The sequence below is a fragment of the Colias philodice genome, chromosome 7 (genome assembly GCF_061535455.1).
Source record: "Colias philodice isolate Cphi_HAF_F1 chromosome 7, ilColPhil1 Martin Lab GWU primary, whole genome shotgun sequence".
Taxonomy (NCBI): Eukaryota; Metazoa; Arthropoda; class Insecta; order Lepidoptera; family Pieridae; genus Colias; species Colias philodice.
The window spans coordinates 3,803,332-3,829,018 of NC_143092.1; the positions used below are offsets into that span (position 1 = coordinate 3,803,332).

Genomic DNA, 25,687 nt, shown 5'->3' on the forward strand with positions numbered 1-25,687 from the left:
TAAAATAATAATGACATTGTTATTGATTAAAAGGCAAGTGAATACATACTTCAAGTTAGTACTATTTTTCAAAGCAGTTTACTTGAGGAGGTATGTAAGAAAATTATCACATAAATATTTTTATGGCGTCCATATCAATTATCAATTGATAATTTAGACTTAAAATCAATCGATCGGAATGTAAATTACTTAAGTATTTAAATAACACGACTGTCGTCGATCTGTGATTTATATCAACATTCTCCTTTCAGTTGATATATAATTTACTAAAAGTAAATCTTTAAAGTTTTTCTCTTTTGAAAACAGCAAAAAAAAAACTTCTACAGAATATTTTATACAACATTTTTTTTTATTACAGAGTAGATATATCATATATTAAGTAGTTAATAGTTAGTATTTTCGAATGCGTGAAAAAAAAAACTTAATCCTTAAATTGTGTCCGAATTTTTTATTGATTGCTTTTAATTTATCAACGTTTGTTGAAATGATTTTTTGCCGAAACTGCTAACAACCAAACTACCAATTATTATAATCACAATATTTATTATTCTTGACACAAAACGGGTTAATTACATTTTATACAGTGCATTTTTTACATATTTTAGTACCTATATGATATCCAGCAATACTACAAGTATCTATACATATAATAAAATCGTAGGAAAGTCAAAACTGTACATTGAATATTTTTTTAAAAGAATACATAATCCATGATCTATAATCGATATAGAAGCCAAAAACATAGTTTTTAGAATTTTTGTCTGTTTGTCTGTTTGTCTGTTTGTCTGTTTGTCTGTATGTTTGTCCAGGCTAATCTCGAAAAGTACTGCATAGATTGACTTCAAATTTTGCATGAATATTACTAACAGGTCGGGTGAGGCTTTTTTAAACATATTATCATGCTATCACCTCCGGGGGAGGAGCTGTGAACCTTCTTTTTTCTTACGTATTCCGTGTATTACGACAGCGTACAATCTAAAGACTCATGTTTAAATGTTGGTTTCGGGTAAGCGATGCTATTATCTAGCTTTACACAATAAAAACTATGTCATTTACGTAATTTGGGCAGAGAATCAGTTTAATGAATTTATTAGTATACAAATTTGAAACAGCGCCATCTATGAGATTTCGTAAAAATCAAATCAATTTACATGTTAACACTACTGAACACAATGTTAAAAATTAATAATTTAAATATAATTATGTTATTTATTTATTTAACTCTTTAACCCATATCTTCCCTTCCCTATAAGGTGCGCTTATAATTCGTGTGAATATACTACATTTTTAAAAGTGAGGGTAGATGTTTATTATTTTAAGTCAAACTAGACACCATTACAGTTAATCTAATATTGATTGTGTAATGTGTTCATTGGTTACATTTTTAAAAATCTTCGTGTTTTAAAAATTCGATAACGAGGCGGGACTCGAACCAGCATTCTTAAGTGGTCGAATTTTTTCTATTCTTTATAAATTTATTGTTTATGAATTTATATTTATAAACAATAATACAAAAAGGTTAGTTCGTTGATAATTATTATTCCTTCATCATTTACATGTTGTAAGTAAAAATATACTTTGACTGTTAATACTTTTGTTCAGTATTTACCTGTATGATTATTGCTTGGTAATTAATATATTTTCATGTCGTATACCTAATTAAAAACATAAGTTTGATGTGAAACTAGCTGGATTTATTTTTACACACTCACAGTCTTATATTTTGTGTTAATGTTAAAATAGTATTAATAGTGTAAATCATAATATTTTTTCACAATTAAAAATATTTCCTTTTTTTGATGGTGTTGGCATCGAATTAAACTGCGCTGTCGTTAAGTTCACAAAAAGTGAAGTTATGAGGACCGAATATGTAGCCGCCTCAACTTACGGAAACGAGAGTAACCTGCGTTGTCTGTTAGTTATTGTATAGTCGAATTTAACGTTACATGGAAATTGGCATCTAATTATATGTATAATACTTATATTAAATCTGTAGAGGTCAATTCTGTATACATGAAATATATTTCCTAAATAACTATCACGAGGTGATTAGGGATCGACACTGACGCCAAAAATTTTTGTCCGTCTGTCTGTCTGTATAACCGTTATAGAAACAAAAACTACTCGACGGATTTAAACGAAACTTGGTACAATTATTTTTCATATTCGTGAGCAGAGCAGTAACTCCATTTTTAAGCTTTCGTCGCGTGTGCAACCTTAAGGGTTAAAGCTACACAGAAATCAAGTATGAAAGAAATGTTCTCCATATTATATAAAAAATATCTCCCGACATCATAATTAATGTCTATCTTTTATGGTTGATCTTAGGAGTTCAAAGCTTTCTGATTATATTTGTCTACTAGCTGTGCCCGCGACTTCGTCCGCGTGGAATAGTGACTATAGGACCTATGACCATGGGCTCAGGGTGGGGCAACAATAATTGTTTTTATTTTCATGCTTCCACTCCCACGCCCACTCCCAGGCCCACGCCAACGCCCACGCCCACTCCCCTTCACAATTGGTACCTACCAGATCAAAGCCAGGGTAAGCGCCCCACCCAGCCCCACCGTGGCTACGCCCATGCTGAATTACTACTTAACATACAATTATTGAGTAAATACGTACTACCATAAATAATTAAAAGAATTGTTATTAAAATTTCTTACTAAACTGAGCTAAAAAACTTACGTACCAACTTATTAAAGAAAATCAAGAAATGAAATGCCTAACCTATACCAAATAGTTACTACATAATATTGTAATTAAAAATTATGATTAGTATATAATATCGAAAATCAAAAAAGAAATGCCTAACTAATTCTACGTAAAATTTCTTTTAAATTATGTCATATTATTTTTTAGGAACCAGGGGGGGAGAGGAGCAAATTCTATTTCCTTCCTTTCTTAAATGGATGTTTTTAATAATGTATGGTGTAGCCACTGATCAGCTTAATCGATACTCAATTTTTATCAAATCCAGCAACAAATCCAAATAAGATGTTTCCTGTCTCACGCACGTAACTAAAGGCTGAAGAGAGAGAGACGTAACTTAACCGTTTAGACGAAGAAAAGTGTATAGAAAAAGGAATAAATAATTTCATAAACTTCCCAACGATCTTTAAAAATAAATTATTATATCATTTTTTTCATTCCCACTTTTACCCCTATGTAGGTATAATAAGTGGATGAACCGATTTCGATACAATTTATCTAAGAACCAGCGTCGGAAAATATGCTGCCTAACAAAAAAAAGCCGCATCTAATTCGGTTTACCTGTTAGCCAGCTACGGTGCCATAGACAGACACACACACACACACAGAAATACATAGCAGTCAAACACATAACACCCGTCTTTTTGCGTCGGGGGTTAAAAATATAATACGACATAATTTAAAGGACATTTTGTGTGGCAAATTTACCTATTAGAAGTAACCATAATGTTAATTTGACCCCGCCCCCCCTACTACCTCAGCTTACCCCCAAACCCTTGGGGAATTTTGATATGATCATCTGGACATGTAAAGGAATAACTGTAGCGTCTAACAGATAAATTACGTTTTATAAACAAATACACTGTAATAAAATAAAATACACTGTACAGTGTACAATAGAATGCCTTAGCAAATGTTCGCCGTGATTACTTATAAATTGTCATAACTTTTTTTATTTATGAACCGATTGACATGAAATAAACACTAACTGTTAAATGAACATTACCACAATACATTAGTGAAATCCGCATCTAAATCGGATAAGCCGTTTCTGAGATTAGCGTGCACAAACATACAGACAAACAGACAAAAAAATTTTTAACTACAGTTTTGGGTTCAAGATCGATTTAATAATAACACCTGCTAATTTTTTTCTACATATTTTCATTGTACAGACATCGCTTTTCCACAATTTTATTATATGTATTGATGATGATGATGATTGATGATTATAACACTCTCAGTCCGTTTTAACTTAATTTTTATTTACTCGCATCAGTGCCACCTAAAAAATCTTTATATCGAAATTCGAGCAAAGCTAAGAAAATGAGAAATAAGAGTTCTCAAGGATCGTTAGAGGTAAGAGGCTTACTATTGACCGAAAACAACATATTGTGTTATGCCGAGAACCTGAAACCGCTTCACAACGAGAATTGCGGCTCACAGCTGACCGCGAACGGCATGTACTATCCTGTGAGACCGAAACCTTCACTGAGAGGGTATAACGTCTCACAGCTGATCGCAAATGGCATATTTTATCTCGATAATCTGAAACTTTTACTCAATATGAAGACCGATTGACAAATAGGACCGATAGGGTGCACCATAATATTATTCGATCTCTTGAAGATGAACATGAGCATAAGCAATGACTAGAGTAGGGACGCGAATATTACCATTATTTGAGACAAGATTATTTGAGACAAGTACGATTAATAAGTTTGTTTAATGAAAGATTAAGAATTGAAACTATTTGGTCTCTTGAAACGGACGAATAGCGAGAGGCCCGTCTTACTGTAGACAGATTTCGACAGTCTTAATGACTTAAGAGGTAAACATAGAAGATCAATCTACGAATTCGGTGGTGTGGTCCGACAAATATAAAAGTGGGTTTGCTTATAACCTCACAATTGATTACAGATCATCTTCTATATAGGCGATATTAACGTAGTATGTTCTTTTTGTAAAGTGGCTTTAAAGAGGAGTAAGGAGTCGGCTTTCGTTTGAAGATACACCAGAACCTTTGAAATCACTACTTTTAGAGGAACATGTGCAATCTAAACAGTTCTTAGACAATATTCGCTCTTATAGTAGTGCGTTTTAAATTATCCTTTGGTGCTCAACAATTATCAGAGGATCCTTTCATGCTTACTTTTAAGATACAAGGTCAAGTTTATCATTTGATAGGATCCCTTTTGCCTGAAGGCCAACCTAAGTTTCTTCAAATATATTTTATATTCGACTACAACGAATAGTCGAATACAAGAAATCAATATTTCTCGAATTTAAAATATTGCAATTTTTCCTACAGTAGGGCGACGAATGTATTTTCGCATCGGAGGGGAACTCGCAGGGGGTCAAGTGACGCGGGCCACGTACCACAAACATGCTTAGTTTGTTGTACCGAGCGCGAAAGAAAGTCATCGTGTTTTTAGTAAAATTACTATGTAAACTAACGTAATTTATTACTTAGGTACATATTATATAATGATGCGCTCAAACTGTTAATCTACATTTAATTTAGATTATTATTTGAATTACTAAGTAATGTAGAATTTAAATCAAATTCACTCATGTTTTCCTCAGATTTTCGATGTCCTCCGATTTTAAGATTTTCTTATCAGAGTATTCAATTTTAATGTAGTTTATTTTTATAAGAGACAATTAAGAACATTCAAAAATAAAGTGTCACGTATTTTTTTTAAACGACGAATGACGAAAAACGACGTAATCGCGGACGAAGTCGCGGGCAACAGCTAGTTTTATTATAAAAACTAATTATTCATCACACTTCCTTATTCAAATGAGTAATTTTTTAATGGAACCAACTTATGAGTGGGTATACTTTAAGTAGCCGAAACCGTACTACAATGTGAATATTTAAATTTTATTGAAATAAGACTAACAATCTGTCGAAAAATTCTAAAAATACATCCATTGTTATCCGTTAACTGAACTCACTATTAATTTATACCTTAATCGGTATAAAAAAAAAAACAAAGCTTAAGCTTTTTTAAATTGTAGTCTGTGAATGGTTAAAATTATTTTTTTTTACATTAAAATCAAATTAAAATATGAATCTTTTTTTAGAAGGGCGTTATTTTTTTACACATAAAAAATACGTTGATAAAGACAAAATATGTAAAATGATAAATTCAGGAAGTACGTAAGAAGCTATTCAGTAAACCGTTTTAATTCTCATATGATTTTATGTTACGGTATTTTTTATTGAAGCACTGGTTGGCCTTGACCGCGAAACTTTGTTCCAATCTCGCGGGAACAATAAGCTTTTGTCAATGATGTTCACTTGCAGTTTCTAGAAGATGTTTGGATTAAGCAAAGTGTTTATAATATTTTTAGTATATTTCAGTTCGTAAAAAGTTCCTAGTTTATTTTCCAGGTACTTTCAGATAATTTTCTCAGAAGGCAACTAATTTTCATTCAAAGCTCTTCGGTAGTTTTCAGGTGAAAGAACAACAAGATAAAGCATTTTGTAGAAACTAACTTTCGAGCTTAAATAAATTAAATTAATTATTATGTGCTAACTGTTAACTATATTACATAGTGTTATCTTTTAAATTGTTAATTCCTGTAAATGATACTATAATAACAAGCATTATTTACATAGTGGAATATATTTTTCGATTTAATAACTAGAGCGTATTTACAATGGATGATCTGCATTTTATTAACAACCTATTATATTTTTCAAGACGACTCTTGCAGATCTCCGTTTATTAGCGACATAATAATAACTTAATAATAATGATTAAATAAATGCCATACTTTATTAGACATATATTAGATATCTCGTTATTAGTTAAATAAAGTTATTGAATGTGTCAAAGTTACTGATCAAAAGAGCATATATGGATAGTTAAAATACGTGGATTTTCAGGTGGTATATAAAGACCTATTGAAATATTAAAAAATACGTATGTTTTTAGTAGGTACATAACTATTATTTTTTTGCGAATTTTATGATTTAAATATTAAACACAAAAATTTAAATTTTAAATTTAACATTTTATTACATGTTAATTAACACGTTATTATTATATTATGTAAAACAATTATTGTAAACTATTCATCTGATTATTATTACGGAATACAATGTTAAAATTATTTAATTTTAAATTGCTTGGATTCAGCTCTTTAAATTTACAATATCTGTTTTTTACAGTTCGTATCTTATTAACATACCTTGCTTTGAAGTGATTAGATGTTATGGATTAGACGTACAGTTAAGGTTTTTTTTAATAGATTATTTTTCATCTTATAATTAGGGTAAAAGTTGCAATCAAAGAGAGCATAATAAAATGCTCGTAAAAGATTGCTTTAAAATGAGTACTGAGAAGAATTTCCTTGCTCCATATAAAATGACTAAAGAGAGACCTTCCGAATGTAAATGCCCTATTGTAAGGAAGCATTCGCACATTATTAACTATGTGTTAATTTTGTCGGAAGTTTTGCGATTGTATCAGCGAGTCACGACACGCGGTAGTGTTACCGGAACTAATTGCCAAAGATCTAGTATGATAGTATTGGTTTTAAACTGCCAGTGGGCTAGCCACAGCCAAGGTCTTCTAGAAACTACGGTCTACCCGTATCTTCCAGTTTTTATGCTTAGCTTCCAATTTTGTGCGAAATAAATGGGTCAAGCGGAACATAGCTTTTTATAAAGATTATGTAAGAACCGCTATTATAGCTATAGGTGTCATATTTTATTATCTGAGAATTTGAATAAATTAGTTCTCGATTAAATTTATGAATAAAATGAACATTAAATATATTTATAAACATTACTCATGTGACCGGCGTATTTAATATACCTTGATATTGAATATAGTTGTGAATAACTCGTTTTACTGAGTGTACGAGACCTAATTTGTGCTAACTGCCTAGACCATGTATGGTTAATTGGGTCATTTGAAATATAACAGTTGTATAATTTGTAATCTGATAAGATCGCCTTCAAGGTATCTCGTAAGTAAGAAAAATGGCATATCCATAAATATCGGAGATTATAAAATCAAAGACTGCATTTTCATACATATAAACAATTTTGTATTAAGTAATATTAAGTAATATTTTAAACAATTTTGAATTACGATTCAATTCGATTTATTTTAAATACATATGAAAAATTTATGAAAAATAAAGAAAGAAAAAAAGAGACGTATGTAATTACCATTTATGACAAACTTCTAACATGTTACACTTACATCCAATCTTGATTTAGGAGAAATTTAGCGCAATTTTAACTATTGAATCTCATGTTACTTTAAATATTATTGCATCAGATCACATCAAGGTTTAAAGGCTCCGTTACTTAATATCCTAAATCATATTCTACTAAAATAATTAATGCTTCATTGGGTCATCATGAAATGATAAATTGTGCTCTCTCAATGCCGACTATTCGATCTCTGTTATACGAGTATATCGATTACTCATTGTTCATTGATTATTTCGACGAATTTAAAATTGTGTGTTAAACGTTTGACTGTATTTAATATATTTTTTATTAATTTTTATCTTAATCAAAGCTATAAACTTTTGTAAATTTAATTGATTTAATGTACGTTACGATAACAAAATATTTCATATAAGTAATTTGAATGAAAAATAATATCCGTAAAATAATAGAAAATAATTTTTTAAACGTGTTGTTTGAACAACATTGTTTCTGTAATACAGGAGTAAAAAACATTATTTTTATTTATTTATATCTTAATCAAACCAGCAGTAAGTAATTAGTAGAGATAACTAGGGTCTGTCAGACTATAAAAAAATAAAAATAAACAATAAAGTCCGTGAAAGTATATACTTTATATAATTACAATGTCAGAGTCGTAATGTAGATATTAATTGCTAACAACAGTTGTAAGAATTTTTGAAATGCTGTTTAAAAGTAATTCAGTCGTTACATTCACATTGTGCCTTAAGAGGGCGTATAAAGCCAGATAATTCTACGATTAAGCCTCGCCCATTACGCGCCATGCCGCGCGCCCTCACAATACCCTCATACACCCGGCTCATCCAACGTACGTAAAGTTCATCGCACGCTAAATTATACACAATATTCTTCGCTCGTTCAACGCGTATTTTCGGTAGTTAGTAGGTATGTTGTCTAAAATAATTGTATAAAACAGTGAAGTTGAAATCATCACAAATTATGTAATATGTCTTTTTATTATTATTTGTTTATAATTATTAATGATAATCTATACATATTATAAAACAGTAAAAAAACTGTCTGTATGTAATATATAAAAAAAAACAATATTAGGAAAACAGTATAGAGCACGAATCCGTAAAAAAAGTCTGTCGAAATAGCGAGTATAGATACTATTTTTAAATAAACATACGCAGTCGACGACACACATTCCTCCAGAACTTTATTTTGATTAATTTGGTTATAGTCCATTGAATGAGTCCCTCCAAGGGGGGTCTAGAGTGCGTGAGTTAGTAACGTAAGATGTTTCTTCGGAAACATGTCAAGAGTCCCTAGGTAATAAACATACTAAAACCCCGGGCCACTAGGAGGAGCCCCGGAGTGGGGGGAGGGGGGAAATGGGTCCATTTTTTCATTTTTCGCTTAAATCTCAAAAACGATACATGTTAGAGAAAAACTTTCAAGGAAAAATTGAAAGGCCATAAAATTATCTACAAGTTGTACCTGAATCATTTTTTCCTATATCCTACCGTTTCTGAGTTATACGCAGTAAAACATGATTTTGGCTCAAACAATTTCAACATCAATCGATCAAAAAATATTTCTTTCTTCCAAAAAACTCAAATGTGCAACTTGTGACCAGTACTGATAGATTGCTCTTAATTAGTTCTATAATTGGTAAAATAAACACATTCCTCCATGGAAGCCTTAAGGAGGAATCGATTGTCAAAATATTATATTAGGGCAGTTTGAGTTACTGAACTTGATCTTTTTATTTTTTTCTTCCAAAAAACTCAAAAGTGCAACTTGTGACCGGTACAGATAGATTGCTCATAATTAGGTCTATCATTGCTAAAAATACCAGATTCCACCACGGAGGCGTTTACGGGGAATTGAATTTTATCAGGGTAGTTACGATACATGAACTTTTTATTTTTTTTCTTCCAAAAAGCTCAAAAGTGCAACTTGTGACCGGTACAGATAGATTGCTCATAATTAGGTCTATCATTGATAAAAATACCAAATTCCACCATGGAGGCGTTTACGGGGAATTGAATTTTATTAGGGTAGATACGATACTTGAACTTTTTATTTTTTTTCTTCCAAAAAAACTCAAAAGTGCAACTTGTGACCGGTACCGATAGATTGCTCATAATTGGGTCTATCATTGATAAAAATACCAGATTCCACCATGGAGGCCTTTAGGAGGTATTGAATTTTATCAGGGTAGTTACGATACATGAACTTTTTATTTTTTTTCTTCCAAAAAGCTCAAAAGTGCAACTTGTGACCGGTACAGATAGATTGCTCATAATTAGGTCTATCATTGATAAAAATACCAAATTCCACCATGGAGGCGTTTACGGGGAATTGAATTTTATTAGGGTAGTTAGTTAAAAAGTTCATGTATGGTAACTACCCTAATAAAATTCAATACCTCCTAAAGGCCTCCATGGTGGAATCTGGTTTTTTTATCAATGATAGACCTAATTATGAGCAATCTATCGGTACCGGTCACAAGTTGCACTTTTGAGTTTTTTTGGAAGAAAAAAAATAAAAAGTTCAAGTATCGTATCTACCCTAATAAAATTCAATTCCCCGTAAACGCCTCCATGGTGGAATCTAGTATTTTTATCAATGATAGACCTAATTATGAGCAATCTATCTGTACCGGTCACAAGTTGCACTTTTGAGTTTTTTTGGAGAAAAAAAATAAAAAGTTCAAGTATCGTAACTACCCTAATAAAATTCAATTCCCCGTAAACGCCTCCGTGTTGGAATCTGGTATTTTTATCAATGATAGACCCAATTATGAGCAATCTATCTGTACCGGTCACAAGTTGCACTTTTGAGTTTTTTGGAAGAAAAAAATAAAAAGATCAAGTTCAGTAACTCAAACTACCCTAATATAGTATTTTGAAAATCGATTCCTCCTAAAGGCTTCCATGGAGGAATGTGTTTATTTTACTAATTATAGACCTAATTAAGAGCAATCTATCAGTATCGGTCACAAGTTGCACTTTTGAGTTTTTTTGGAGAAAAAAAATAAAAAGTTCAAGTATCGTAACTACCCTAATAAAATTCAATTCCCCGTAAACGCCTCCGTGTTGGAATCTGGTATTTTTATCAATGATAGACCCAATTATGAGCAATCTATCTGTACCGGTCACAAGTTGCACTTATGAGTTTTTTGGAAGAAAAAAATAAAAAGAGCAAGTTCAGTAACTCAAACTACCATAATATAATATTTTGACAATCGATTCCTCCTAAAGGCTTCCATGGAGGAATGTGTTTATTTTACCAATTATAGACCTAATTAAGAGCAATCTATCAGTACCGGTCACAAGTTGCACTTTTGAGTTTTTTGGAAGAAAGAAATATTTTTTGATCGATTGATGTGGAAATTGTTTGAGCCAAAATCATGTTTTACTGCGTATAACTCAGAAACGGTAGGATATAGGAAAAAATGATTCAGGTACAACTTGTAGATAATTTTATGGCCTTTCAACTTTTCCTTGAAAGTTTTTCTCTAACATGTACCGTTTTTGAGATTTAAGCGAAAAATGAAAAAATGGACCCATTTTCCCCCTCCCCCCACTCCGGGGCTCCTCCTAGTGGCCCGGGGTTTTAGTATGTTTATTACCTAGGGACTCTTGACATGTTTCCGAAGAAACATCTTACGTTACTAACTCACGCACTCTAGAACTTTTTATTCAATGGACTATTAGATTGTACGACATTTTTCGACTCAGCAATTATTCTAAAAATAAAAATAAAAATTATCCTTTATAAAATATTACAAAGTTCTTCAAAATTTACGTATTATTTTATCGAGAGCTGGTAACTTTAGCAGGTACCTTTCTGGAGTATTTTTTTCTGCGTGGCAATAGTCAGTAGACACAGGTAGAGAGTGAGGGTCCACATTTTCCAAATTTAAAATTGTTCTGTGAAATTAGTAAATTACTTTCAAACAGGGTCAATTAAACAAATATAAATTATTCAAAGTCAAAATAGCGAGTATAGATAGTATTTTTAAATAAACATACACAGTCGACGATACACATTCCCCCAGAACTTTGTTTTTATCAAATTCGTTAGATTGTACAATATTTTTCGACTCTGCAAATTATTCTGAAAATAAAAATAAATATTATCCTTGATTAATAAAAAAATAAAATATTATTTGAAAACTAGTTATTATTTTGTTCATATTAACAAATTTCTTCGGAATTTCTTCGAAATTTGTTGTATTATTTTATCGAGAGACGACTAAAAACATGTGATTCAACACTAGCAGCTGATGCCCGCGACTTCGTTCGCGTGAACTTTAGACGTGAACAACTAGGAGAATTTATTTAGAGTAGGTGTAATTTATATAATATAATGGTATACTTAGTTTGTTTGAGCTCCTAGGGTATGTTCCAGACCTTCGAATTTTTTAATTAAAATACCCATTAGACTGAACATTTTTTTTAAGACTTCATTCCTATAAATGTGTAGCAGCTGGGCTCTTATGGGTCTATATCAGATGTTCCAGATCTTTGATTTTTTTTAATCAACAGAAAATTTCCATCAGACGCAACAATTTTTGTTGACGTCACTCCTATAAATGTTAGAGTGTGATCTCAGGGTCCCTCATCATACATTCTAGATCTTCGAATTTGCATATTTATATTGCCCAGATAATACCTACACAACAAAATAACTTTCATTCAAAGCCGTCCAATAGTTCCGGAGATTGGCGTGTACAAACAAACAGACACATAGAGTTTTTTTAGGATTTACGGGAACAAACCTATCCAATGTCCTTTCTCAGGTCTCAAGCTATCTCTGTATCAAAGTTAGAGCTTAGAGAGCCAGACATACATATACAGACAAACAGACAAAAATTCTATAAACTATGTACCTATATTTTTGGCTCCTATATCGATTGAAAATCACGCCCCAAGTAGGTATCCGTAAAAATATTCAATGTACAGTTTTGACTTTCGTACAATTTTTTTTTATACCTATATACCTATGTGATTGTAATATTATTATCTAATACAGATTGTAAATATATATAATGTGTAGTTACTATTCACAACCTGTATTGGTTATTTACTGGAGCAAACATAGGAATCTATATACCTATAGTAATACTATAATATATATATAATAATATTATAAAACATTCCCGATTTGATTGATTGCATTTGCAAGGCGACCGTAGGAATTAGGTACCTACATAACTAAGTATAAAAAGTGTCTTTGTAAATTGTAGGTACCCACTATGAATGTAGGTATCTATAAATATCGTCGCATGAATACTCAACTCGCGGAAACGAATTTACAGAATTTACACAAATAATAATATCCAAACCATAGTACATTCTATCTCGATGATCCAAACTCGCCTGGATAAACTTTCTCAAATGAATCTATAGTTTAGGTGGTCTGTTGCGGTTCTGCATCAGGTGTTTCAGTTTTCAAAATAAATTATTATTTTATATTTCCCGGATAATATAATAGTACCTACACAACAAAATAACTTTTCATTCAAATCCGTCCAGTAGTTCCGGAGATTAGCGTGTACAAACAAACAGACAAACACAGACAGTTTTTTTTATTTACGGGATAAAACTCATCCTATGACCTTTCTCAGGTCTCAAGCTATATCTGCACCAAAATTAGAGCCCAGACATACATAGAGACAGACATACAAAAATTCTAAAAACTATATTTATGTATAGATATGTACTACATATTACTATGTAAAACAGATTATGAATATATTATATATATACATATACATATGTATATTATAAAAAAATACCTATTCAATGTAAGTACAGTTTTGACTTTCGTACTGTTGTTTACCATTTTCAACAAATCAATATTCGGCGTAATTATAAAACACGGCGCAGCAATTTTAGCGTGGTCTACTCGTCTCAACGGAGCGATAGCGTCTGATGTATGAAATAGAATTATGTTTTTAGCTCCCGGAACGTGCGATGGAAGATGATTTCTTGCGTAATTAAAAATATAGTAAGCGCCAAAAGTGTTTTATCGTGATTAAACCAAAACTAAAAGTAATTACACAAAATGCTCTGACAAATATCTTGCAAATGTTTTAATATAATTGTTTATGAAAAAAAAATCATAATAAGTATTACCATGTCCAGTAAAAAACGTAAAAGTGTGAAATTTAGAGGTAACTTCGTGAATTTTTTCTATCGAGTCAATTTCAATATTTTATGTTTTTGGTCTGACAATATAATCGAAAATATCATCAAGTTTTACATATATTTTATTTTTTATATTTGGTCTTGAATATTACACGTATCAACTAAAAGTTGATTGGTGATTTGACTTTATACGCGCCCTTAATAACAAATAATATTATTTAATTGCTTTTAAAACTTAAAAGTTGTACATTTATGAGAAGTATTAAAAAAATAAGGTATACCCAATATTTTCAAAAACTAACTATGCTGGAAAATGGAAAATCTTTCTAAAATGCAATCTTTCACGAAAAGTAATTTTAATATTTTAATAAGAGTGCCATTTTTTATTAATCGAATACGAGCGTAATCTTCTTTACCTCCTTTTGTTGTCGAAATAATTAAATAAATGCGAACTCGCGGGTATAGATTTATGTCACGGCTAATACCCAAAATGCGGCAAATTGAGTTCAAACCGGATAGTACTAGACTAGTAACTAATTGTATCCGCGTGTGCACTAAAAAACACCGTAAAAAATCTGCACATACCTATATTTCTTGTTCATTTAAAATAACATATATCTATAATCGCTAAACCAGGTTTGCAAAACTGGATCTGATTTTCACGGACATACATACAAAAAGACACAATTAACTAGAATTCCCAAGGCAGTGAACGGACCTCGTTCACGATCAATACCAAGGTCCAAGTTCGATGCTCGCCTTTCGCCTCGGCGTAATGCAAGTGTCAATCAAATGCTTTTTGTTGCTTAGACTTGCGATTTATTCATAGTTCACACTTTATTGTTAGTATAAGCACAGATTAGAGAATAGTTACTTCGTGTATAAGCGTCTGGTGGATTAAAGGGACAAGTAGAATACAAATAATAGATAAACTATGTTGATGATATCACGTAGGTACTTATTGTAATATGTACTTGAAAGCTTTTTACCCGACTGCCAAAGAAGGAGGGCTAAACGGCTTGATGGGTTTTGATGTATGAGGTATCGTTAGATTTGTCTTGATTACGGGAGTGTCATAGGATACATTTTATCCTAAAAGTCCCACGGGATAAAGACATAATAATATTTTTTCTAAATTTCCCTTTATTTAGTGTGCAGTCGGGTATTTTGTTTTTTTAATAATAATCTTGTTGCCTTATTTTGTGATTCTTACCCGACTGCCAAAGAAGGAGGGTAATGTTTTTCGAGTGTATGTAAGTATGTATGTATGTCTTTTCCTTTGTGACCACCTGTAGCCTAAACGGCTTGATGGGTTTTGATGTATGAGGTATCGTTAGATTTGTCTTGATTACGGGAGTGTCATAGGATACATTTTATCCTAAAAGTCCCACGGGATAAAGACATAATAATATTTTTTCTAAATTTCCCTTTATTTAGTGTGCAGTCGGGTATTTTGTTTTTTTAATAATAATCTTGTTTTAATTCTGCAATATGTATAGGTCTTTCTTTTATCCTCCATACGCTTTTTAAATCTATAGGCTCCAAAACAATCGAACGAACCGTTTTGTTATGCACGGTAACAAAAATCTAGCCATATAATACATAGCATAGTCATTGGTCTACAAGTCAGGTAAACAAAGTTTGGAAAACAGGTATAATAACCGATTGGTCTAAAAATGCAGGTAGGATAAATTTAGAACACAGCAGGTAGTCGTATCCTGTCCGATTCGCTATAGACCTATGTATTTGAGATAACAATGAAACACATAATATCGACATTATGTAGAGTGTGTAGTTGTAGCTTGATATATACAAATTATACATACAAATTCTTATATAAAATAAAAATATTTACAGTTAAAAATCGAATTGATATGACCATTATTATGGAATGCAAGATCAATTTAACGGGTATTATTTTCATACGTACGAAATTACATAGTACAAGTACTTTTTTTTCTTTACGAACTTTTATAATCATTAACCGACTTCCAAAAAAACGAGGAGGTTATCAATTCGGCCGGTATAATTTTTTTTTTTTTTTTTTTGGATGTATGTACACCGATTACTCCTAGGTTTCTTAACCGATTTACGTGATTCTTTTTTTGTTCGATGCGGGATGGTGTCGAATTGGTCCCATAAAAATTTTATTCGGATAAACCCAGTAGTTTTTATTTTATGATCATTTTTGTCTGTACTCGATGACTTCATTGAAATGTTGCAAGTAACTTTGATTCACTTGCCGGTAACCGATTGAGCTGAAATTTTGTATACTTACTTATGTAAATTGGATAGCGATGAAACATTATCATGACATACAGCTGATTTGATGATGGAACCGGAAGGTGGCCTTAGGAACTCAGTAGTTAATATATTGACTCAATTATATCGAGATTGGGCTCGTTTGATTCGTGTTGATAAATACACTAAAAAGTATTAAATAAAAATAACTGCGTTAAAAACAACCGACTTCATAAACAGAAAAGTAAAAAATAAAAAAGATTTGATATTATTAATTACTACATATTATTTAGATGTGCTATTTATTAAATAGGTTTGAAGTCGGTGCCAAACACTAGTATTAAGCCCGTGCACCGACATCAAACCTTTTTAGTAAATAGCACATCTAAATAATATGTAGTAATTAATAATATCAAATCTTTTTTATTTTTTACTTTTCTGTTTATGAAGTCGGTTGTTTTTAACGCAGTTATTTTTATTTTTATTATTTTTTATAATTAAACTTTATCTTTGAAATCCACACCTATTAGTTTTATGGCGCATATTTAAACGATGATTATTATAATTTAATTGAATATAGTTAAACATTAATATAATATAATATACCTGCACGCACAAATTTGAATAATAGCCTTTTTTATTCTGCATTATTTAAATAAGTAGTAATAATGTAATTATTTTGGATTAGTCATTTTAGAATATGCAATTTTTATTATACGAAACTACGAACACAATGAAGATTTTTGAACTTTATTAATATTTCTATGGCGGCTAGTTTGAACAGGGACTAGACAAAGATTGCGATTACTTATGTTATTTAATTTAATTATTACCTACTTATATTTTTTTCTCGCATTGTTAATAATTTAATAATGAATGTTAATATTAGTTATCCGTGTTAACACGGCAATTATAATAGCCTCTGAACCTGATATAGAAAAATCTTAAAAATAAACATTCCGAACTGGTTAAATATGTGTCATGAAAAATTTGAGCTCACGTTGATAAAACAACAAATGAATGAATACAACTGCCGATATCCAGAAACTATGTTCAGGAGACGGTTGCTTCGAAAACAAAAACGACGAAAATTAATAAAAAATCAGTGTTTTACATGATTTGAGATTGACACCATTAATCAACTCTATACATATAAACCTTTTTTTTTAATTCACGATGTTTTGGTTCGTTCCGGTTCATGCATATCGTGGGCTAGATTTGTCCGGATATCGTTGTTTATAAACAAGGATAGCGAATTGATTAAAATAGTAAACAATGCGTTTACCTAACTAGTTTCTAACATAGATATAGACAGATTGGAAATGCGTGGCCCTACTAAGATCGTTTATTAAATACGAAATTAATTTATTCTAGCACTCTACATATAAAGTAAGTTTTACGTAAATTAACTAAGTAGTTTTGAAAGTAACAGATATATTTCATTGGACAATAAAATTTATTTAAAAATATCCGCCCTATGAGCACAAACAAAGCCCAAAATAAAGATCGAAATTTCAAGAATTAATATTCTACGTAAAAAGAATGGTCGTATCTATTATCGGCAGTAAATATTCAGTTCCTTCATGAATATATTCCGTGTTATATTTTAATTATTGTAATACTTGTCGGCCGTGACTGGTAAATTATTAAGTTCTTGATTATTCGCGATCTACATAATTCCAACGCAATCCATTGTCTGTTTAAACATTAAATGCAATTTAAATATGCTATAAATAAATATATTATAATTGTTTTAATTATTAATATTTTGTATGTTATGTATATTGTACTTTAGTTGTGATTTCCCGTTTTCGATCTTTCGTAGTATTGTTATCTTTTAACACACTGCATGTAACCTGCATTAACTTAATAAATTGTGTGTATGTTTCAAATGTGAAAAGCTGTTATTGAAAATATATTTGTAATATTCTTAGTACTCGCTAGTTAATAATTATCTATACAGTGTGTCCGGACATGACATACCGATATTTGAAGGGGCTATTCTCCAGGTATTTTTATCGACAATTCAACCCCTCTACAGTCCCCTACCTCACCCCCCTCAAAATGGTTTTCGAATTTTTTTGAAGTATGTTTCATCACTCTTATCAATTAAATTTGTTTAGTGGTCCCTAGAATAACTTGTTATTGTTCAAATAAAACCAAATTTAGTATTTTGTGACACTCACTTTCGAAGTAATTACAATTTTCATAAATTCACTATCCGAATTGATAGGTTTGCCATTTTGAGGGGGGTGAGGTAGGGGACTGTAGAGGGGTTGAATTGTCGATAAAAATACCTGGAGAATAGCCCCTTCAAATATCGGTATATCATGTCCGGACACACTGTATATTATATTCGAGTATGATTATGTTGTCTTATTGCGATAAAATGGATAACCTGTTACTATTGGTAATATCTACTTAATAAATGAATATCACATCAAAATATATTCTCAAAAATATATTATACATTTCTTATCAACAGCAATTAGAAAACATTGCGAATACACTTGTTAATAGATAAGTGTAACCTCATATTATCAAGATTTTAGTATGAATGATACTTTTTGCTTGTTGAAGGAAGTACCCTCAACGAATTAAATTTATACGTAGACTGAATATTTTGTTAGCATTACGTTATCATAAAGAACGTGCTAGCTATGTTAATTAATACATTTGCTGTTTATTGCGAAAACTAGAGCAGCCTTTGTTTCGATTAGAATACATTTAGAAAATTAGATTATGCAACCGTTTGTTTAACAAATGGATAATCGATATTATTATAAACAAATAAAGCTGATTCTTTATCTGCGATATTTAAAAAAATATGGAAGCAGTTGGAATTATTGCTCGATCCTGAGTCGCAATTTTACATCTATTTTAAAAACTTAAAACTTTTGGGATAAGGGCAAATGAAATTTACTTTAACCGAGCTCGTTCATTATGCCACTTAAAAATCACTGTGCAGTAAACGTTTTAGCACAGCGTTTTAGTATGTTTTCATATGGCAGTAATTATAGTAAATTGATATTCTTGTATAAAAGTTTTCAGATTTATATTCCTATAGTGAATAGTTCCATTCATAAACTTTATATTGAACTGTCACAATATAATAAAGAGGTTTAAGTTTGCTCGTTGCGTTGTATCCTTTACAAGCGAATGTAGGTCAGTACAGTCATGAAGAAAATAATTTTTAAAGTAGAAAATTATGATCAATTTTTCCATGTTAGCTCAAGTAGTGTATTTTTAAATTTTCACAATTTTCGGTGTAAAATTAAAAAAACAAACTAATGACGTTAATATTGCAAGTTTACGTATACAAATATTACAGCAAAAAAGTAGTTAATCATAACTTAAAGACTTAACAGAAATAAACGAAGAGCACGTTTTCAATATACGTTTAGTGTGAACATGTGGTTCTTAGAATAGTAATCTATGCATTAGGTACATAATATTATATCACGTTCGTATAAGATAAATTGAATAATTAATATCTATGTATTGTTAGTATTGTTCGTAATGTATTAATAGGATTAATTTATAGTAATAAAATCGAATTCATGCGATATTGTGGTAAATGTTAAAAATATGTATTGACGTTTCAAAAGTGCTTCTCGAAGAAGTCTAATTGAATAAATAAATGTTTGAGTTCGAGTTTATTGTGTGCTAATATTGAAATGAAAAATTACTTTTAAATCAAAAAGGGTGGCCCTAATGAAGGATCTGCTGCCTTGTGTATCTAAAAAAGCTTTACTAACACTGAACACATAATATAAAAGTTGAGTTAACTCAAGTGAGGTTTTGTATACCTGTACCTGTAGTAGGTACCTAATTGCATTAATATCACCTTGTTGATAAAAGTTAATCTCCGGAACAATATCGTCTTGAGTATATAAAGCGCGTCACACTCGGTGAAGATACTATAATATTTTATCTTAAGATACTGCAGTATCTTAAGGTATCCGGTATCAGCGTTCTGACTCAGAACCGACCGACCCGACCCGAAATTTTGTGGGTCATTTGTAAAATTGTAACAGGATGGCGGTTCTACAGGGGTCTTAGTACGCAATGACAAAAAGAAAAATGATGGTCAGAACGCTGATACCGGATACCTTAAGATACTTGTAATATAAAATATTACAGTATCTTAAGATAAAATATTATAGTATCTTCACCGTGTGTGACGCACTTTAGTTTAATCTTTACCTATGTCATCTAAACAATTAAATTTTATTACCGGAATAGCATATGCAATTTACTTTACAATCATTTATCGTCAATTTATCGATATATGTATTTTCAATATTATTCCATTGAAAAGTTACATTTGGGGTTGCATTTTTTAGAGGACGCAATTTTATTTTTTTGATGTGTAGGGGAGGTCAGTGTGAAGCTATCACCAAGTTTGTGGGGTCGCCACCCTTGTCCCACGGCCGCCATCTTGAAAATAGCGGTTGATATGGTTTTTACGATATATCTCTTTAACTATTTATTTGATAAAAAAAATTGTTAACATTGTTTGTTGCAAATTAAATTCTCTACAACTTTGGTCCAGTAACTTTTTATCGTAGAACTATAAATAAAAAAGTTATAAGCGAAAATGTTCAGAAATTAGAGATATTTATATTTTTCAATAAAACTTTTTTTTTATCATTTTACGAAGAAATGATATCAGACCATTATTGTAGATTGTTTTTTGAGGAACAACTTTTATATACAACATTTTTTCATTAAGTAAATAGCTAAGATTTTACAGCGCTCCGAAGTGAGTACTATTTTTCAGTACTCTTAACTATACAGTATACATATATCTTGTGTGTACTAATAATAATTTGTCATCAGTAATTGTTTTTAATATAATTAATAATTAATTTTGCAATATTATTAATAATTAATTATTGACTGAACTGACTTGAAGTCTGGAAGCGCGTTTTTTTACGTCGAAAAGCAGGGCTGAAATGTTCTGCAGTGTGCTTCCATTGTTCTGGAGTCTGGGAAAAGAGCCAATAGCCATTATATGTATAGTTAGGAGTACTGAAAAATAGTACTCACTTCAGAGCGCTATAAAACCTTAGCTATTGACGTAATGAAAAAATGTTGTATATAAAAGTTGTTGCTCGAAAAACAATCTACAAAAATGGTCTGATATCATTTCTTCGTAAAATGATAAAAAAAAGTTTTATTGAAAAATATAAAAAGCTCTAATTTCTGAACATTTTCGCTTATAACTTTTTTATTTATAGTTCTACGACAAAAAGTTACTGGACAAAAGTTGTAGAAAATTTAATTTGCTACAAATAATGCTAACAATTTTTTTTATCAGATAAATAGTTTAAGAGATATATCGTAAAAACCATTTCAACCGCTATTTTCAAGATGGCGGCCGTGGGACAAGGGTGGCAACCCCACAAACTTGGTTTTAGCTACTCACTGACCCCCCCTACACATCAAAAACATAAAATTGCGTCCTCTAAAAACTGCAAGGTTAGGCCTAAAAAATGTAACATTTCAATGGAGTATATAAACTGGTAATAGGACGTTCTAGTGACATCTCATACTCAAGAACATGTAAAATGATTTAAATGATTTCTGGCTTGATAGAACATTATTCGTTCCCTGGCTGAGGATAATAACTACAAAAAAAATTTAAGGTGAAGGTGAAGTCGGGGCGCATACAGATATATATATTAATACATTTGTTTTAATCTTAAATCGTTATAAATAATTAAGAACTAGGCGAAAGACGGCCACCGTTGGGTTTTGTCCCACCATCACCGGTGGGTATGGCTTCGTGCGAGTCCCACATACCCCCTTGGACAGCAAAACTGCCGAGGGGGATGCGTAAATACATTTCCCAACAATAAACAAAAAAAAGGGTAAGTTAACCGAGCAACATATACCTAGGATTTTTTACTCAGGACAATGTCGTTTACATAATTGTAATAAACGCAAATAAATTTAAAATGTAAATAAAGTCACTAGAGTAAAAAAGTGTAAATCAAATTGGCTAATCAATTGATTTACAACATCAAACAAACATTTATGTGTTCAATTATTGGCGCTTGTTCTTATATTCAAGTTATGTTTGGAGAATGAATTATGTAGAACACTAAAATAAATGAGTTAATAATTATTATGCTTGATAAAGTTTGTTTTATTTAGATTCAAGGTTTCACCAAGTGAAATCGATCGATCCACGTGTATGTGTGTAATTCTATTGCTTCTATCCTGGAATCGAAGGTTTCGGAATTAAGAATCGACGTAATTTAATTATAATCATGAACTGATATACTGTATGTATATGGCATGGCATACTTAATGTAGGCTAAATAAAACCTATCCTAACACTTTTATACAACGATTTGTGACAATTACGAAAGACGTTTATAGATAAATAATTGTGGGTGTGGCTTTTCTCAATGTTATTTGATATATCGATCGATTGTTGTTATACTGCTGCAACTTACTTAATAAAAAAAAAAAGAAATTCGCTTCGCTTGATCTTCGCATCCAGTAGTTAAGATGTAGGTACCTAGTGGTATTTTGTATTGTAGATTACTTATCTACGTTACAAACAACGATTCATGTTTACGGACTAATCGAGTCGACAAATTCTTGACGGTGCTCATAAATATATTTCAGGAAGGTTACCCTCATCTTTTTAATTTATTTCCAAATCGATATATATACAAAGTACTCACGTACAAACTAATAAATTACAATTTAATTTTTCGATTAAAACAATGTTACAACCGGACCTATATTCTGTTCTTAGAACACAGAAGAACGTAACAATACAGCATTCTAGTTCGTAGTCACGAAGTACCGGATAAAATCGCATTGCATTGAATTTAAGTATATCTGTGTCCTTTGCTTCCTATCAGGGTCGTACTTATGCGATGCGAATACAAAATTCGCAAACATTTTCCTATTTACCACAAAAACTACCAATTACCTCAAATTTTATCAATCGAAATTGGAAATTTTAATTCTACTTGCTCCAGTGAAAATTACATTACATTTTCAAAGAGGTTTATTCAAAATAAATTGGTTTTAGCTTATTTTTTACGTCTGTTACGTAAAATGCAACTCGGTAAATATGCAAATTACAAATGTCTTATGTTCTGAAATTCTGAATGTGAAGATATCTATAACATAAGTATATAATATAACATACCTACAACAAATTATTTTCAGATTGAATTAAATTAACCGTTAATACATATTGCATATAAGAATGTTTATCTCCTTCAACAAAGATTTAAAGCAGGCGTGACAGATCCAATTTTATTTCTTTATTATTGTATACAATGTAGTACCTTAATTATTTTTTTATATCTTTCACGTCAACACTCGACATGAATTATTGTAAACTAGTATATTTTAATGTATGATTGTCTGTTTAACTGAACGACGACTTAATATTTTTTTATTAATTAAAACATGACTTTTACGAACAACGTGATTGCAAAGTCAACATCATCTATTAGTTATAGAAGTTATCTATTCAATTCAAGGTTGTGCATGTTATCATATGTAGAAATACTGGTACATTGCCAATATACGCAAATAGAAAGTACGTATGATATATGTACTAATTTATATGAACTGCAACTGATATGGTGTCGTTTATTTGAGGGCAAGGTTTACTTCGCAGATTAACCGGGCGAATTGATAACGAGAATTAGGTTAAGACGCTAAATTATTTGCAAATATAAATATAATAATATTGTTCTGGATTTAACTTAAAAAAAAATATTTAAACGATTTACGAAGTACGTTAATGTTTCGCGAGATATATGCATTTTTTTACTAGCAGAATTCTTAAAATTATCAATTGATATTTATTGTATGTACAGTGATTCAATTGAACAGCGTCATTCATGTTCTATTGTTGTTGCAGTCGTAAAAGTGCAATGTGTATCAATAATAAATGTTTATCATATTCAATTTAGATAGACGTTATTACATATTTTATCATAGACAAGACGATTTGTTATATTTGAAGTGCATATTTGTAGTTAATGAAGGGTTTTTATTTTTTGGTATTGTTTGGTATTGTTATTTTATTTTATCAAGTACATAAGGATTGTAATAAATTATGCGCGGTTCACATGCACAATTTTCAGTTGAAAGTTAATATTATCTATACAGTGTGTAAAACATTAAAACAATGAGAAAAACATATTTTATGATTAAATGAGGATTCATAATATTCAAGTAGATAAGTATAATAATTTTATTTAAATTTACATAGATCGGTACTAGTTAATATTTAGTAAGTTAAATATTCTTACGTATTGAATATTACGTCAAAATAACTAGTAATTTATAAAAGATTTACAAGTTATATTATCTTCTATAGTAATCGAGTAACGCGTCGTCACAATATTTAAATTAAATGCAGGTAGCTATAAAATAACAGTAAATTGCAACGTTCTAAATAATGTTTTGATTGCGGGTGCATATTAAAAAAGGTAAGAAAAAAAATGTATTCAAATTAATAGCCATTGTTATCGTAACTAATTAAACTAGATGATTTTGTCATTGGCTAATTTAACGTTCTATGCCTATATGAATGCATTTTTATAATACATACCGTATATTTTTCAGTAATCCGTTCATTTTCTTGTTCGAAGTGTCCTTTATCTTGCAAATTCACAACATTCCGAGCACTAGTAAGAGCCATTTTGAAAGAAGAAAATTTTTGTATATTTTTTTTAAATTGTCTTTACGGCCTGTCAGTTTTCGCGCGTAAACTGTAATTTCTGAACGTCCCTGACGGGATCGCGGCAAGATTTGAAGTTGGAATGGTTGCGAAACTGCGCTACTTTTATATAAAGCAGCTGTAGCGCTGAACGCGCCCCCGCTGCCATCCTTTCATATCCGCCCCATTGTACGGATGCATACGCCGGGAGTATTTAGATTTTTCATACAAATCTATAAATATCTAATTGACTAATAAAAAATAAATCATATAAATATGTAAATGGAGAATATTTTTAAATATACGTATTATGTATGCGATTAGTAATTTGATTTGCTGTTTTTGTGATTAATGGTCCGGCGCCTGATTTAACAATGCTCGATTTTGATTTTGAGGTCAATTAAGCAAATATTTGTATGTAACCATCTGGTATAAACATTTGGTATAAATATTTACATACATTACCATTTATTAGATTCATTTTGTATTTAAATAATCATGTATATTATGCATGTTACATGTTGCTGTTTTTTTATTTAAAAAATATTGTATCTACCGACAAAAATTACTTAAACATACTTACATTAAGTTTAATGTCAACATATTTAGACTAAAGTTATTTTACAAACATTACTTTTTTTTCTGTTTATGCATAGGTACATGGTTATTAAAGTGAAACTT

The 25,687-nt window shown here is 30.7% G+C and overlaps 1 protein-coding gene across 1 annotated transcript in view; it reads right to left on the minus strand.

Annotated features, from left to right (window-relative positions):
- The window catches only part of LOC149486984 (arylalkylamine N-acetyltransferase 1-like), a 43,216-nt gene extending 18,102 nt beyond the window's left edge, over window positions 1–25,114 (minus strand). Inside the window, exon 1 of the mRNA XM_089697057.1 lies at window positions 24,899–25,114. Within this exon, the coding sequence (XP_089553183.1) occupies window positions 24,899–24,988 (90 nt within the window). The 5' untranslated portion in view covers window positions 24,989–25,114. The remainder of the gene's footprint in view (window positions 1–24,898) is intronic.
- Window positions 25,115–25,687: the final 573 nt, after the last annotated feature.